The 15,690-nt window shown below is 43.4% G+C and overlaps 1 protein-coding gene across 1 annotated transcript; it reads left to right on the forward strand.

Moving 5' to 3' along the window:
- Positions 1-349: 349 nt before the first annotated feature.
- Positions 350-15,431, forward strand: pkp3a (plakophilin 3a; the record flags this gene model as incomplete). Its single annotated transcript, XM_080539352.1, has 13 exons — positions 350-578; positions 4,700-4,797; positions 5,411-6,252; positions 9,072-9,195; positions 9,689-9,893; positions 11,035-11,209; positions 11,464-11,581; positions 11,943-12,107; positions 12,224-12,406; positions 12,529-12,682; positions 12,984-13,179; positions 13,915-14,002; positions 15,390-15,431. The coding sequence occupies 13 exons, from the start codon at positions 350-352 to the stop codon at positions 15,429-15,431; spliced, it is 2,619 nt and encodes an 872-aa protein (XP_080395478.1).
- Positions 15,432-15,690: the final 259 nt, after the last annotated feature.

Raw genomic sequence — 15,690 nt, forward strand, 5'->3', positions numbered from 1 at the left:
TACAATATCAACAACAGCAAGCCTGATAATAGTTAGCAGTAGTTGCCTTTCATTTGATTTACTGAAAGGCCCACCCACTTTCTGAAAAACATCTGCTTTACCTGGGTCAGGTATTAGCATGAGATATACAGACTCCACCCCGTTGTTGGTTTCAATTCAAACAGTTCATGAGGGAGCAGTCGTAGCTCGAAAACTATCTCTCAGCTGAACGTGAAAGTCAACTGCGAATAACCAGACTGATTACCAATTTCCTGAAACGCATTTGAGGACTGTCGGAGTGCTTAGAACTTTTTTTCTGTATCAACCTGGGGCCGCTCACCCACACTGCTCGTCCGTCCAAGGTCCAACAATGAGTATTGTAAATTCAGAAAACGTCTTTTTGTCCGCTTTACAGCGCAACAACGCGGTCAGCACTTACGCGGTCCCTTCCGACATCCAGCTCGGACATGGGGGCAGTCTGTCGGATGAGATGGCCAAGGCGAAGAGGGTCCAGCAGCAGGTCCAGTTGCGGCTCGCGGAGAAAACTACGCATTCGCTTCCGCGACAGAACGGCTCAGCCGCCCAATATGCTTCCTCAGGTAGGCTTGACCCTCCAGTGGAGAAATGTAACTAATTGGTTTTAACAGTAGGGTACTGGATTATGTCTCAGAGGGGACTATCTGCGGAAAGTGACATTACTAGAGTAAAGGTCCAGCTTATGCCATTATTTCAAGATTCAAGTCCAATTCATGAATCATGCCTAATTCATCTATGATAAATCAAGGACTTAACTGTTAGTTAATCCTGGAATGTCCTTTAATGTTAAGTGCCTGTTTTGTGTGTGTGTGTGTGTGTGTGTGTGTGTGTTTGTGTGTGTGTGTGTGTGTGTGTGTATGTATGTGTGTGTGTGTGTGTGTGTGTGTGTGTGTGTGTGTGTGTGTGTGTGTGTGTGTGTGTGTGTGTGCGCGCGCGCATATCACAACCCTGTGAGTGTGTGAAAGTTGTTGTGTCTCTGTGAGACTTTCCACACTTGTCAGCTTTTTTCTCCCTGCTGAACAACTTGGATGGAATTTGTCCATTCACTTCAACAGGACTGCGAGAGTGAACCTGAGCTTACAAGGCAACACAATGACTGCACCCTCTTGGGCTACATGGATAAAAAAGGGTTAATGTTTAACAGGCCTAAACAAGCATGGCTTTCATGATCTCACAGGTACCTGGTGCGAACTAGGGTGAAAGTGCTTCAGTGCGATTGGGTTTCAGTTCTTAGTCAGATTTAAGAGGAGAGGATTCAAGGGATATCTGGCGATGACAGAGTGAAAGATCCAGCTTTTGTGATGCTTGCCTAAGGACATAACCATGTCAAAGAATGATCGTCAATGGTCTGTCTTTACAAAGCAAGCTGATTGGCAATGGGGGCTTGTTATGTAATGTAAGCTCCGGGAGTCTGAAGCTCTGAAGGGTTACCTGAAGTATTCAGTGTTAGTTCCAATCTTCCACATAGAGATTGACTGTGCGTAATACAATAGGAGATAGATACTCTCTCATGGCATCATTAGTACCGTGTTGTCTTGTATAGTTTTTCACCACTCTGAATTCCTCCTATTATTAGCTTGTTCATAGTGTTATGGAGCTCCCCATGCTGTATTGACACTCATAAGTCATGACCAATAGTAGTGTGTCATACCTGTGTTGTCTATAGAATGAGAGAGCAGTCAGTCAGACAGTCATCCATGAATATGTTCCATTGTGTTCCCTCCATGTCTATAAAGTCTAATAACAAAGGCTGACTGTTGACGGATTCAGGAACCTTACTTCTACACCTTACAGTTTGGAGTGTCTTTACCAGGTTTGTCACCTATGATTTGTGTTGTGAGAATCACACAACACAATCCTGTGTCCCTGTACAGATGCAGTGTTCCAGTTTTAGTGCTACCCTGAGGCGGAAACCACACACACATACAGGAAAGTCCAGTGTGTTTTAGAGAGTGGAATAGGAGCACAAGTCAGCTAACTGGGTCAACAATTTACTTGGACATACCAACTAAATATTTACTCTTCAAAACTTGAACTTCAAAATGGAATTGTGTATTCTCTAGAAGCTAAATTGTTTGTGACAAAAGCGCTGTCTGGGTGTTTTGTGGCCTGTTGCTGGGTTCTTTATAGGTTGAATAGACATATATGATAATCTAAAGCTGAGCAGTAAATCTATTAAGGTGATCAACATATCCAATCACTTAGACAGCATTTCACATTCAGCAGTCTTTTTAACTCATAAGACAATACACATATACAAATCCAATGTTGTCAATGCAGCTGTGCTTGCAGAAAAGTAGATGAACATTATAAACGCTAATAGAAAATATATTCACAGATGGAGGAAACACCCTGAGGGAGTGAAAGTACCTCCCTTTCATATCCAAATTCTGCAACTGTGAATTTTCATAAATGGCTAGTTATTCTCCTTAGGCAGACATGTCCTGACAGACAGTAAGTAATAAAAACAGAGAATGATACATTATACTGGAGCTTCGTTCAAAGACCAGGTATGAGAAACTTGCCAGGTGGAATCTGTGTGTTGTCAGTGTGAGACTCGGGCTGGGCCAGAGGGAGTGGCCAGAGGGAGTGTCTCTTTCTCCTCAGACCGGTTTGTTGTGTGTCCCGCTGCCTCAGGCAAGCATGAAGCTCAGTCATACACCCCTCCCTCCGAGTCACCTAGGAACACACATACCCACATGGTCACATGCATTAACACATACCTGTCTACACACACACACACACACACACACACACACACACACACACAAATGTGGGAATACGGTACATGTGGGAAAACTAGGGTTAGGGTTAGGTGCTACGTCGACTTGGTACATGCTGGCATGTCTAACCCCAACCCTAATCCTAACCCTAGCCCTAACCCTAACCTAGGGATGCACGATATGCATTTTTTCCCAACCGATACCGATACCGATGTTTACCCGCTTCTCGTGGCCGATAACCGATATGATAACCGATATGAGAACAGATATAATTTCACAGTTGATAACCTGTAGTTCATGCACACCTGAAGGTAAGAAAGGCTATGTAGTGAGCAAAGATTGATGATTTAATATTCCATCGTGATCTCACCAAATCTAACTTACATCACTATTGTTAACACAACAAAGAGAACACTTCTGACTCTTCAAATGTTCATTTATTATTTCCTCTAACAAACAGAATCTGTTATAGACAGTGCACAATGCTTTTTTTAGCCAAGATCTGGCCTCCTTTTATGAAAACAAAAAAGGCTCACCTAAGAGTAATTAGATCAAAAAAAAAGTGCATCTTGTCTATCCCTGTAAATTGAAAATGCATAAATAAAATATCAAAAAATAAATAAATAAAGTGCATCAGTCAATACAAAAATAAAGACTTTTAAAGAACCAAAAGCTGTATAGAACTTTTACAGAAACTAGTGCCAAATGGCTGCTTAGTCTGCAGATAAACAGAATGACACAAGGCACATAGTAGGCTACACTAGTATGCTTAATAAAGCAACTGAAAAGGGCTATGCTACTTTTAGTGCATGAGGATGAGGTAGGTTGTGATAAAGCCCATCAAACGTTTTGCATAAGAATTCAAAATAAATTGCACTGACATGGAAAAACAAAAAGTGCATGTTTTCCTTGTAAACAACTTGTCTTGTATAGCCTACATTCACATTCTCACCTAAATAATAGACACGTTTTCCATTGGTGCTACTAGTGCTTGATATTCCTTCCATACAGCGTGCTTGCAATGGTGAATCTTAAGGTGACTTATGAGATTCGTTGTGTTGTAACTCGTAGACCTTTGCCCTCCTCTCCGAACTTTTGTCGAACATGTGTTGCAAATTGCAAACGCACTATCTGCCTCAGAAACTGTGAAGAATGTCCACACCGGGGAAGACATGATGTTTTTCGCTCTCGTCTATACACTGTTGTACGCAGGCGCAGCATCATGAGCGCGGAAACCGGAAGCAGAAACATTTCCGGCTTCATATTATCGGCTAAATATCGGCTAAAATTTTATAAAACCGATAAATACCGATAAACATTAATTTCCCATTATCGGGCCGATAAATATCGGTGCCGATAATATCGTGCATCCCTACCCTAACCCTAACCGTAGCACCCTAGCACCTAACCCTAACCCTACTTTTCCCACATGTACTGTATTCCCACATGTACCGTAACATATACATTGTTAACTGTGTTGCTCTCCTGAGCAAGGTAACCAGTGAGGTCATTCTGTTGTCCATGATCAGATGTTGTAGCCTGGTGAATGGCTCAGTGAGACAATTGTATCTTGTATGCATCTGGCATTGTCAATTAATCCTGGCAATGTTACCTTCTTTTAGTAGTTTGCAGCGGTGGCTGTTATTCATTGATGGCTATTTTGTTGTTGGTGTATAATCAAAATCATTATTTCTTATCAATATAAAGATTTCCTCTTGTTGTACAATTACATAAAGCACAGCCATATCTATGTTTGTCATCCAGTAGAGCATAATACAATGCAAACATCAAGGATATAAAGAAAGTCTAGTGTCTTCTGTCTGGGTTTGATTATGCAACACAATGAAAGTGTTCTGGACTTACCCCAGGCCTGACACAAGGTCACATCATTTGATTGAACAAGGCCCTAAGCTGGACTGATTTGTTTTAATCATCAAGTCCCCCCTTTCTCTTATTTTAAGAATATGGCGGCGGTTCTTCTTCAGCAGTGAAATACCAGACCTACAACCCAGGATTCAGCTCCAAGTCTTATGTTTACACAGCCTCCAGACCGGTCATGGTGTGTATACTGTACAGTAGTCATTTACAATTCCTACATATTTACACACATATATTTACAAGTACAGCTAGGCAGTATACATTCAAACAGTTGCCTTTCATAAAGCAGTAGTCTACAGTATCACTGATATTTTTATTTATTTCACAGTACAGGGTCAGTGAGCCACTTTGGGCTCCATAAGTGTGGTATTTCACAGTTCACCATTAGTCAGCTAAGGGCCTGAAGTCCACCCTCAAGATTCGTCCATACCTTCAGCAGCATACTTTACGTACTACATTCAGGAAGACATCATCATAGTAGATATCATTAGATCATGACACAATACATTTAATTATTGAATGATTTTTATTTATTTAAAGTGATTCAGCACTGTACTAGATTTAGACTACACAGATTACAAGAGGAACTTCATCACAATTTTATGTTGCAAACAGACCCATTCAATGCAAAAAAACATTCACCAACTTTCCACGTTTTAAGAATGTGCATTAAGCTATGTACTCAGACTTTCACTAAGTCAACACACCATCTAGAGTATAGAACTCAGCCACTCTCAGTGTTGTAATGACCTCTCTGAGGTATTGACTCATGCCTCTGTTGTCCCATGATGCAGGCACCTCGGATGTCTCAATACTCCGGTGGCTACTCCTCCCGCTCTGCTGCAGACCTGGGCCAGTTCCAGAGGGTCAGCATGTCGGGTGGGGGTGGGGGTGGAGGTGGGGGTGGTGGTGGGGGTGGTGGGGGTGGGGGAGGTGGGTCTATGTATCAGCATGAAGACATGCGTCTGGGAGGAGGTTACCAGGCCACCAGGCAGCAGATGTCCACCGTGACCCGCACCATGAGCCGACCCGAACCTGACAACATTTCCCTGCGCTCCATGCGTCTGCAAAACCTGCCCCAGCAGCCCTCCCCCGTGGCAGCCTGGATGGCCCAGAACGGAAGCGAGGGCAGCCTGGTCTCTGAACGCGACGCCACCTTCAACCACCAGTACAGCAACAGTGCCAACAGTTTCATCGGCAACACCCAGATGAGGCAAGGAGGGGGCTCCATGATCTTCCAGCCCACCATGACGCGCTCTCTCAGTGGCACCCTGGCCCGCAGCGGAGGGATGGGCGGAGGGGAGCAGGAGATAGTCCAGACACACTCCTTCAAGGGCCCGGCGTTCCGCACCATCAGCAGGATTAACAACCGTAACAACCGCATGAGTATGGGCTCCGTATCTGCGGTCAGCGCCCTTCCTCCCTCAGGGGGAAGCACCTATGGAGGAGGAGGAGGAGGAGGCTTCGTCATGAGCAAGGCGTCCTCTGGTTCCCAGGGCAACCTGATGATGATGCAGCAACGCCAGGCCCCCATGCATCGGGCCATGTCAATCAAAAGCATGCAAAGTGTTGGCAAGGGCATGGACATCTTTGACGGGCAGATGGACATGACTGGCAGCATGGGCAACCTGAGCGGGTGAGAGGCCTAAATAAGAAATGATCATTGTTATTATTTTTTATTTTTTATATTATTGGTTTTCAAAGGGTTATACATTTAAGAACAGGAGCAAGAGAACAATATACATCCTCTTTTCAAACAAACCCCCCACCCTCTCCACACATACACACCCTAACACACAAACAAATAACAAAAACACAAAAATAAATAAATAAAAATAAATAACAAAAACACAAAAACAAAATATAACCGCAAGCGGCAATGGGGCGTGTTTCTACAGATATGCCCCCATAACCATAAATGGGGTGAGATTGACAGACACGGGGTAGATCTACAGACAGGTTGTAGATTGACAGATATGGGGTAGACCTACAGACAGGGGGGTAGACCACTCACCTAGGACCACGGGCCTGTAAGGTACCAGTCACCTAATTATGGCCTGATATACATAGGCTACTATGCTATGATGATAATATACACTAAGCGTAAATACGAAAATGCATTGTAGATTAACCTTCCCCAGTTAATCGACCATGTTGTATAGTTTATGTCAAGCATTTCACTACTTCGTCCTTACACTATGTTCTGCAAGCCTAGCATAGTATGCCACTGACTGAGTCAGGTAAAGTGGTCATGAGAAGATGAGTTTTAAAGTGCTATATTAGCATTAGCCTTAGCTTTTAGCTAAAATGGTCAAATTTCAAAGGCCTGTTTTTTTTTATATCTGGAAATGCTTCAACATGGTAACACATTGTAGTGCCAAGATGCATTGTTAATCACACAAAATATATTTTCAATATATTTATAGAGTATGTTAAGTGATCTGAACCAGAGTAAAGTTGTCTGTGTAGGCTATTTGTGAACAATATATAATGTTAAGCTGAATGGAATATAATGGAATGGAATATATAATATATATGCAATATACAGCATAGAGGCAATGACAAGGTTAGTGAATGAGTGAAGCAACATCAAATAAAGAGTCACTAGAAAGGGGGAAATGTGCTTTTAGTAAGGGAAATGTAGTGATGAACATGGGCAGGAAATGAATGAATGAATGGTCGTTATTGTCATTGCTACAGTACAGGTACCAAACAACGAAATGTATAGATAAATAAAGCAGCAAGAGAAAAAACATTCGAGAAAGTAAATGTTTTCAACATATCAAGAGCAAAGGTAAGTAGTATAAAGTATAAAGTAAACACACAGAGTAAAAAGCAAATTAATAGTTGCAAAGCTGAAGTTTGAATTGCTATGTATGTACATGGAGGTGTTATGAGTAGTACAGGAAGGGAATTTGTGAACAAAGTTATAACTGGGAATGGGATGAAAGTGGAAAGTATAAATCTAGTTGCACACATTAAAAAATAAAGAAGTAGTGTTGAAGCTGAAGTGCAAATGGCTATGTACATAAATTCGGTAAAGTACAGGCAGTGCATTTTTTTTTTTTACAAAGTATGAACCAGCCCATCAAAAGTTAGTGGCACACATATCCAAACATTAAATGTAGTTATTAACATGGGCAGGAAATAAAGCAGCAAGAGAAAAAACAACAATGAGTCAATGGTCAATGAGAGAGATCATGGTCATTCTTTCTGACATAGTTACTGATGCTCTCTAGTTGTGGCATGCAAATTCATAGCATTTTTGGTCAGGGACCTTTTGAGCTATTTGACCAAAGCAAGGAAAAGAATAATAATAAGAAGTATACCACCAATAACAATACTCTTCCTACTACTATGTAGTAGTAGGAACACTAATAAATGAAAATAGACGACAGTGACAGAAGGTTCAGACAGGTAAGTATGACATGGGTAATCAGGGATAGGGATGAGATAATAGCATAACAGACACCATAACCTACATGGAAATGTACTTGGAGATTTCAGTTCATGCAAGAACATAGAGACCACTCCTAAGAGCCTGGGCCCCATCATCTCCAATATAGTCCAAGAAGGGGTCCCAGATATAGAAAAACGTTAATGGTTTGTCCTTAAGCTTATAGCTTCTAAGGGGATGAGTTCCATAACACTCTGTGTCCAGTGGGATACCGTAGGGGCCTTGTCAGAAATCCAGTGGAGAAGAACACGTTATTGGTTGTGACATGGTGCCTTTAGCATATAAGTCTCCCTAAGCACATGTTTTGTAAACACACAACCTATTTTATTTTTGGGATAGCTTGAAAAGAAAAGTCATTAGTTTCACTCCCAAGCTTACCCACACTGGCTTAAGACTCCACAAGTACAAAATAACACAGAGAAATTTCATACTTCTGGTTTGGAATGCCTGGGGGTAAAAGCCTAAAGTGATGCAGTATGACAAACACACACTTTCTCCACACTGTAGGGTGTACAGTCGTACAATAGCAATCTGAAATACAGTAAGAACTTTCCCCCAATATGGCCGATGTTAATACGCATGCCTCAGGAAGAGCCTGTTTAGAGTGTTCACATGACATTGGTAGTGGACATCGATTGATAGTTTTATTGAGGGAGTGTGTGATGGGAATATTATATTTCCCAAGAGCTGTGGATTCTGAGGTGGCTCCGTAGTGGAAGGACTGGTTTGGGTGTGGCACCAGAACAGTTCCAGGCTTCACATTTCACACACAAACAGCTTGAGTTTAGACAAGCGGATGGAAAGACCAACGTGTGATAGCTTAGAATACGTGCACACACACACACACACACACACACACACACACACACTGAATCAGTGTGAAATACTGTATGTGAATGCTCCTGGTCAGTGGTACAGGCAATATTGATTCAAGTGTCATTTGGTTTGAGTATAATGATGTCACTCATGATATGTTTTTCTTATTTTAACGTTGACAGAATCAATAACTTGGACATGCCCACAGCTGTCAGGTACCTGACAGATTCTGACGATGAGATGCAGGTCTTGGGAGCGGCCTATATTCAGCATGAGTGCTATAACAACAATGATGCCAAGATCCAGGTACAATAATGAGTCTCTTCTCATCTTCTCTTCATTTCCCATGACTGATATCCTTTTACCATGTTTACAATGTTCACAAGCATGTGAACCGACTGCCCTAAAATGTTCCTGAAAGGTACATGACGAAATGCTGTTGTGTAACAATTACTGGTAACACATTGGTATGCTCCAGCTATGCTAACCACTGCGCAGGTTGTTGTGATTGAAACCTGTGAATAGCATTACCCCAGGCTAAAAAGATCATAGTCGAGTTGTTAACAACTATCTTGTGTCTTGCAACAGACAATGCAGCTTTGCTCTATTGGCCTTTCTTAGCTTGTGATAGCTTGTTTTACCCATATTTCACTGCTGTGTTCCTGACACTTAAGAGGTGTTAGAGAAATTCTGTGTATCCTCTTGTTGGAGAGGTGACACAGGGTTCACTTGACTGTTTCACTCACACAACTCCTCACACAACTCCTCACACAACTCCTCACACAACTCCCGTCACCAGGTGCGCCGCTGTAAGGGCATCACTGAGCTGGTGAAGCTGTTTAACAGTGACAGCCAGGAGGTGCAGCGCTACGCCACTGGTGCAACACGCAACCTCATCTATGAGAACATGGACAACAAGGTGGCCCTGATCGAGGAGGGGGGTATCCCACAACTCATTGAGGCGCTGAAGGAGCCTGATGATGAGCTACGCAAGAACATCACAGGTACAAAAGCCCTGGCTCTCTCTCTCTCTCTCTCCATCTCTCTCTCTCTCTCTGACTCAAATGGAACTGCAATACCAAACAGGCATGTGCTTGTCTGACCTGGTAATAATGGCTGTTCACTTCCAGTAAGTAGTGTCCTTGAAATTCCTAGCTGTGAACGGAAGAACTTTCTGCTCTGGAATTAAGATGGGAGGGGAGAAGATAAAATATGAACTATGGAGCTGTGGCATCTCCTTTCAATGTAAAGTGAACTCATAGAGTTGTGTCCTTATCTCATGAACTACCGCCCGCCCAAATCACCTCAGCTTGGCTTATATTTACAATCTAGGTCCAATGACATTTGAAGGGGTGGTTCTTGGGTGAGGTGTGTATGGGCGGTCCCCAGTGATGAATGAGAGGGGGTGGGGAGAGTAGAAGACTCCTGATTTAATGGAGGAGGTGCCCTCTGTTCTCATGGGTGTGTAAGGAGGGGGAGGGAGTGTGTGTGTGTGTGAGTTGTCTCAACCTGTAGAACTCCCACTGCCACTCCCTATAGAATGAGTCAGGGCCCTGTCACTCCTTCTAGCTGTTCAAACACGATCTGTGTGTCTGGATCTAGACAATATCATGTCTTTGAAACACAGCCAATTAGGCACTGTGTGGGAGAGAGAAGCCACTGAGAGCAGTTTTGGAGGTGAACTGTTGCCTGCTGTATGAGTATGGTTATCTGGTAGTCAGTCACACAGGTCCTGTTTTGATCGTATGTGCTAATATGCCTTTGGCTACAATATCCCCATATTGATATCAGAGTGAAAAAAAGTCTCATTCCCCAGACACTCACCAACTCATCAAACGTTGCATAACCATCGGCTTAATCAGTTAATATACCAACCAATAATCTTCCACAACACCTCCTGCCAGTGCTTGCACACAACATCTTTCTGATTCAAAGTCGCGTCTTGCAGTCGTGTGATTTGCTGAAATGACAAATACTTTACAAGTATTTACTGAGTAAATTCATCTCCACTAAGGCCATGTTTGAGTCGTGGTTATTCCAGGCTTAATATGCGTGCAAAAGCCTGGGAATGAGGTTAGTCTAAGCATTTAGATGTCTCTTTTTGTGGGGAACAGGCATGGCCACTAAAAGTCCTTGTGTCTGCAGGTATTCTGTGGAACCTGTCGTCCAAAGACAACCTGAAGGAGAAGCTGGCCAGGGAGACATTAGCTGAGCTGACAGAGAAGATCCTCATCCCCCTCTCAGGCAGCGGAGACTCAGAGGTCATCCAGCAGAACCCATCAGAGGTAGACATCTACTACAACACCACTGGATGCCTCAGGTACTCATACATGTATACACACAAACACACTCATATGCAACCTTAGTGTTCACCCTCATACGTAGCCATACACACTCATATGCACCCATACAGTTCACACTCATACGCACTCATACACACTCATATACACTCCTACAGGCCATGGCTCTCTCCCACCCTGACACATGGAGCTGTTGGTGCATTTTCCTCTGAAAGATTGTTGATTGTTGAATCAGCTTCTTAACCCCTTGATCCCTGTGTCTTGCTGATCTCAGGAACCTGAGCTCAGTGAATGAGAAGACCCGCCAGCAGATGAGGGAAACCCATGGGCTGGTGGACGCCCTGGTGGGCTACATCCAGGCATCCCTCAAGGACGGCAAGGTGGAGGATAAGGTAAGACTGAGCATCTAAGTGGAATTGAGGAGGATGAGCCTGCCTCTTATGTTAATATGTAATAAATAAATAACCCAACTCTCGCTCTCTGCTTCTGTCTCTCTGTCTGTCTCTCTCTCTCTCTCTCTCTCTCTCTCTCTCTCTCTCTCTCTCTCTCTGTGTCTCTCCCTCTTCCTCTCTCTGTCTCTCTCTCTCTCTGTGTCTCTCTCTCCCTCTTCCTCTCTCTCTCTCTGTCTCTGTGTCTCTCTCTCCCTCTCCTCTCTCTGTCTGTCTCTCTCTCTCTCTCTCTCTCTCTCTCTCTCTCTCTCTCTCTCTCTCTCTCTCTGTGTCTCTCTCTCCCTCTTCCTCTCTCTGTCTCCAGGGAGTGGAGAATGCAGTGTGTGTCCTCAGGAACCTCTCCTACCAGCTGTACACTGAGATCCCACCCTCCGCCCTGCTGCGTCTGGAGGGACCAACCCGAGGGCAGGATACCTCCAAGGGCGAAGCCATCGGTTGTTTTACCCCTCAGAGCAAGAAAGCCAAAAATGTACGTTGCATTTGAGGAGGTCATTCTTTTAACAGCATACCCATCGGACCAGACCCTGGGTCTGTTTATTGGAGTTCCTGTATCATACATGGTAGTAACACCCTCTACACTTTCAGAGGAAGAACCAGGATCTGTCCACGTTCACTGAGGTAGCCCGGGTGCCAAAGGGGCTGGAGTGGCTGTGGCACCCACAGGTGGTGGGGCTGTATAACCGTGTGCTGCAGCGCTGTGAGATCAACACCACTACCCGCGAGGCTGCAGCTGGAGCACTGCAGAACATCACCGCTGGAGACAAGAGAGTGAGCAGCTCTCCTCAGTCAGATACTCAGTCAGATACAGCACCAAGAAAACATACAGCGTTCCAAAGACTTGAACTGAACTTTCTCTCTCTCTCTCCCTCTCTACCCCTCTCTCCCCTCAGTGGGCGTCGGTGCTAAGTCGGGTGGCTCTGGAGCAGGAGCGGATGGTCCCTGTAGTGTTGGACCTCCTGCGTACCACCAATGACCTGGAGCTGCGCTCGCTCACCGGCTTCCTCAGGAACCTGTCCCGTCATGCTAAGGACAAGAACGACATGGGTCAGTGTCTTTCACTGTAAACCCTCTCTTTAAAAAAAAAAAGAAACAGATTGATGCATTTCATTGAGGGCTTCATTCCTAGTTGAGATGCATGTGAGGAACTTTCTTAACCATCACTTAAATCATACATTGGTGTCAATGGGAAATGTTTGGAATTGTACTTATGTGCAGATCTCTCGATAACAGCCCTTAATGACATATACATGCATAATTGTGGTGGGGAGAAATGTTTGTGCAACAGCATGCAAACAGTTGGCTAACAATCTTTCTCTTGGCTAACAATCTTTCTTTCTCCCTCCAGCAACAAAGGTAGTGAATCACTTGGTGACCAAGTTGCCCAGCGACGGTCACCAGAAGGAGCCGTCCAGTGACGTGGTGGTGAACATCTGTGGTGCCCTCAACAACCTGGTGACCAGCAGCTCTATAGCTGCACGAGACATCACCTTCTTCGACGGGCTGCAGAAACTGGTGGCCATCAAGAACTCTCATGACAGCAGGTATGAGAATGAAGAGGAATATCGAGTCATTGTTGGTTAATAAAGACCATGGAAATCCTTTCAGGTCCTGACTATATTGGCTGATGTATATAATGACTGTTTCCTAAGTGACAGAGAAAGAGTGGACACTTATTTACTGTACTCTGGCTCACAGAGGATGTGGTGAATAATTTCCATGGTATTTACATACCCTGTCCCTGTCCACGCACAGATGCTGTATTATGAGCTCATGAGATCCAACACCTGTACACTGTAATAGTCCAGATAAGCCTATCTCTTATCAAATCAAACAAGTCTACTATAGTAAACATGTTCTCCCACACTGTCAATCAGTGTCGTATTGTAATTTCAGCTGTTTACTATAGCACACCGGTGTAATTTTATATATTTTATAAATTTTATAAATGCCGGATCTCTATGCACATCATTCACCCAAGTTTCGTCCAGATTGTCCCAGTGGTGTCTAAGATATCGTGTGACATACAAACATACGAACAAACAAACAAACATCTACATTCCCCTCCCTGATTTCATTGTGGGGGACAATAAGCTCATATTTTTTATTCTTTTTACAATTAGGTCCCCTTTATCCACTGTATCAACTCACTGATAAAATGCATCCATTGTACTGCGGATCATGTCTTGCATTACCTCTGGTTTCATTGTTTGGATTGTTGTCTTAACAATGAATTTCTGTCCGCTGATTGTTAACCTTGAGTGTGTCTTTTCTTTTAGCCCTGGGAGGCTGAAGGCAGCCAAGGCAGCAGCCACTGTTCTCTGCAACATGTTTCAGTACAAGAAGCTGCACAAGGACTACAAACAGGTGAGACACTGGGCTAGGCGATCTATGTGATTTACAATCAGGAGTAAACGGATGGTCACTTTCTGAACAAACTGATATTACATTACCTCTACATACAGTATGTTTATACATTCTCTAAGGGGGGGCCTCTATTGCAGTAATCAAGGACATTTTATAATTGTTTAAGTCTCTGGCTGGTGTGTGAATACAGTATGAGGAGCCTGAATACCTGGGGACAGTTCTTAATAATGTACACTGAAGGGATTCCCTGTAGAATTCCTCTCCTATCACTGTGCTCCACTTATATTTGAAGCAAACCACTGTCTTCTCCAGTCCTTGAACTGAATAACCTTTGATCCATATCGCTCAGTCTCACATGCACAAACAACTCACACACATATGCATGCACACACACACAAACACACACACACACACACACACACACACACACACACAAACACAAACACAAACACAAACACAAACACACACACACACACACACACACACACACACAAACACAAGAAAATGATTAGTGGTTAAATATACTGTTCAGCTTGGAAACCCTCAGCAAAAACATTTTCCTTGTAGTCAGGTGCCCCACCCACATTCCTTTACTATATGTGCGATAATATGCAAGTGTGTGCATGCGTGTGTTTGCTTAATGCCTAAGTGTTTATGCTTGTGTTTGCATGTGTGTGTGTGTGTGTGTGTGTGTGTGTATGTGTATACTGTACAATGAAATACGCTTCAGGACAGGGTGGTTCAAAAATTTACATCCGTAAGTGTTCACACATATTTTACACAGACACACACCTTTCAGTTGGAAGGGGCCTGGTAGGATTACGGTGGCCTGCCCCCCCAAGATGGTGGAGTAGGTGTGGCTGTGTAGCAGAAAATGCAGCAGAAATGATGGGACTTTTTATTTTTTTATTTTTTAAAATGGTACACAATTTTACTGTGAACATGTTTTAAAACAGTCGGCGGATCAAGGTAGACAAAGGTATTTTTGGGCTGTTGCAACTTGCTCATCAGGAAGTCACCTGTGAACCACACCCTTAGGAGGGGCAGATATGTTAGACTGTAACAAACAGTGTGTCTCAGTTCAAAGGTTACACCGTTTTTTAAAACCATGGTGTAAATACTACAGGGAATAGGCCAAGCATTGTAGGATAGGATAGGGTAGATCAACTTCGTAGTCCGCAATAGGAAAATAGTCTTGAGAAAGTACTTGAAGTACTGTTGTATACAACATAAACACTGTACATTCCACATTCCACATAAACAAACAATGTCACACACATCTCTGTATTGACCCTGTCACTCCTCTGGGTTTCAATGTTCACACATACTGCATGCTCTTTGGAAAATATCTCTTGACAAATGTTTCTCTCGTTTTTGTTTTTTGCAGAAAGGGTTTACACGACCAGACTTTGCAGACATGACAATCTAAAAAAAAAGGACTCACTGCCAAGTGGCTGAAAAAGTATGAACTCTTAAGTGATCGAGGTGGAATTGCGCAACTGAATAGACTGCTCCTTAGGTACTTCCTGTGGACATGGAATCAGACAAACTGCAATAACAAGTGACAATAAAGATGGATCCTGTACAATGATGACATTAGTGATGGACTCTCATGATAGCGGATGTGCACCTTTACCATTTTCCTTTGTATGTTTGAATGCTCTATGTCTGGTGGAATCATAGTTTTT

This window comes from Nansenia antarctica (assembly GCF_963989245.1).
Source record: "Nansenia antarctica genome assembly, chromosome: 9".
Taxonomy (NCBI): domain Eukaryota; kingdom Metazoa; phylum Chordata; class Actinopteri; order Argentiniformes; family Microstomatidae; genus Nansenia; species Nansenia antarctica.